The sequence below is a fragment of the Berghia stephanieae genome, chromosome 3, assembly GCF_034508935.2.
Source record: "Berghia stephanieae isolate SIO BIC M18660-M18661 chromosome 3, UCSD_Bste_1.3, whole genome shotgun sequence".
Taxonomy (NCBI): Eukaryota; Metazoa; Mollusca; class Gastropoda; order Nudibranchia; family Aeolidiidae; genus Berghia; species Berghia stephanieae.
The window spans coordinates 49,241,850-49,244,349 of record NC_088362.1 but is presented as its reverse complement, the minus strand read 5'-3'; the positions used below and the strand labels follow the sequence as shown (position 1 = coordinate 49,244,349).

The following is a 2,500-nucleotide window of genomic DNA, read 5'->3' as shown; positions in this document are numbered from 1 at the left end:
CCTTACGGTCAGAAGACGAGTATCATAACAAGATAAAGACCCCATACACAATCGTGCTTCTGTTGTCTCTCTGTTCACGAATCTTGTGGCCTAGAACTCTAGGTCAAACTTGAAATTCCATCGGCACACTTATTTTTCCCCCATTTCATTTGTTTACATCATTGTTTCAGACTCCAGATCCCACGGGCAAAGATCTCCCAGATGGACCAAGGTTCTGTCAGGTCACACGACTCTGTTTCGACCTTGACCTTTACGGGACATAAGCCTCAACGGCCCGTGTTGTACGGTCGGTCGACCTCTGTGGTGTCAACCAATTCAACAATGCCCAGATATGGTACTGGTTACGTCCCTCGGCGTCAAAATAGCTTGTTGGAGTCACCGGCCGGTCTGCATCTGGTCAAGGCATTTGATGACGTGCCTCCACCGACCTTGCAGGAGTTGGAGTGTGAGCACATGCCGGATGGACGCACTCCTTTTTGAAAACGTTGTGATATAAATGGAATGTATATTGATGGTAAAAAGTGGCTGAGAGAGAAAGGGAACCAATGAGGGAGAGAGTAAAAGTGTATGTGTGTATGTGTGTGTGTGTGTGTGTGTGTGTGAGAGAGAGAGAGAGAGAGAGAGAGAGAGAGAGAGAGAGTTAATGAATATCATAATTGAACCGATATTCTCTCATACATTTTAACGACATGTAATATTAATTCTCGACAAACGTTTCATCGTTCCTTTTTGAATTTCATTTTGATTATGTCATTGTTCGAATGTTCGTTTCAACGTTATCCTTAGGCATTGATCCTTACTCGATCGTCCGTATGTCTATGAATAGCATTTGAAAAAAATAATCGGTGGTTAGCGTGTTTGTCTTTTTTTTTTTTCAAAGGGATATTGGATATGTCCCTTTGAATACATATTATTTTTAAAATGTCTAGTTATTGGACTTATGTACAGAGTATTTTAGTCAACATCACAAAGGTTTAATGCGGGGAGAGGCCGTCCTGAGATAGCGTTTGTGAATTTATAGTCTGACACTAGGAATTATTAGGTCTTATCTTTTTACGTCATTTTTAAAGGTTAGTGAGTTTTTTTTAGTAGTCCTCATGCAGATAAATTATCCCATTGGTCGTGAACAATTGAATGCAACTCACGATTTGTTTTTTTAAATTGTCATGGACTTGTCTTTTGGTCACTGTCAGGCTATGAGTATACGACCGTTCACCTTGTGGTTTCTCCCACTGATATGAGATGCAGGAAACTTCTATCTCAAGCAAGACATCACTTTCTTGTCTGAAGGCGACGTCAAAGCATAGCCTTCGCTCGCTTATAGTCTGACACCAGGACATGTGTTTTGACGTCATGTTTAGGTAAATGCATCACCTAATGCGTTGTCTTTATAGTGCTCAAATGTTCCCATTTGTTGAACTATTGAATACTAACGAAAGACGCTTCTCAGCAGCCCCTCTACCATTTTTCTACTGAACTATTAAATACACCTCACGATCGCTTTCTTTTGGCGGTATGGCCTCGTATTTTGACGCAATATATGTGTCAGTGTTTATGAAGGCTTCGCTTCAAGCCACCTTCATGTCAATTCTAAATATTGAATATGAATGGAAAGCACAAAGATTGTTGTCAACTACCATTTTATTGTTCCTAATTCCTATCATTTTGGTGAACATTAAAGAATGTAGTGTAAAAACTCACCTACAAACTTTTTATTCACTATCAAAGCAAAGTTTATAATGTTCGCTTTTTAGCTATTAAAAACAATTTGTATTTTTTATATTGGCATCCGTTTTTACCATAATGAATTTGAAATGGCAATTTTGTTTCTGTTGCTAATAAATTCCCAAATAATGTCTATACTCTACCTTTGATCTTAAACTATCGCAAATGTTTAAATGATTGATCGATATTTTTTTATAATATCGTATATTTTTATTGATTAAAATAACCTCTAAAAAACCTCCTTGAAGTTTTCGATTTGATTTACATTATTTAGAGATTTTTTATATCTATCGATATATGAATTAAGCGTTTCATGGTCGAGGTGAAAATAAAAGGTATTTTCTTACTGTTATTTGTCACACTTGAAACAAAAGTGGTCTGTTGTAACAGTCTCGAATGTAACCCAGTTCTGCCGTACTCTGACAAAAAAAAAACACATTTTTTTTTCAAATTTTGGCCAGAAAATTCGTCATTCAAATATATAGCGATCGATTAAAATGATCCTCATCTTGTTAAAAAATGTAAAACCTGGGACTTCAGTACGAGTTTTAGGCCAAAGATTCTAAAAAGTGTTGTTGTTTTTTTCAGAGTCTGAGTTGTGAGCTGATTTTATGTAATGGTGTCGATTCCTCTGGCTCTTAGATAACAGATATTCGATTACGTAGGTAATTGTATGCCATCATCAATGAATCATCAACATTATTAATGATATTTTATAGTCTTTAGCCCGATACATACGTTCGGTTGTCAGATTTGTTTTTGCATCCAAGATATG

The 2,500-nt window shown here is 36.8% G+C and overlaps 1 protein-coding gene across 2 annotated transcripts in view; it reads left to right on the top strand.

Moving 5' to 3' along the window:
• Nucleotides 1-2,500, top strand: part of LOC144969566 (uncharacterized) — an 18,232-nt gene that overhangs the window by 14,917 nt on the left and 815 nt on the right. For both annotated transcript variants that reach the window (XM_078908710.1, XM_078908709.1), the window contains one exon: nt 171-2,500. This exon is cut by the window's right edge and continues 815 nt beyond it. In XM_078908710.1, the coding sequence (XP_078764836.1) occupies nt 171-480 (310 nt within the window). In that variant the 3' untranslated portion in view covers nt 481-2,500. The remainder of the gene's footprint in view (nt 1-170) is intronic.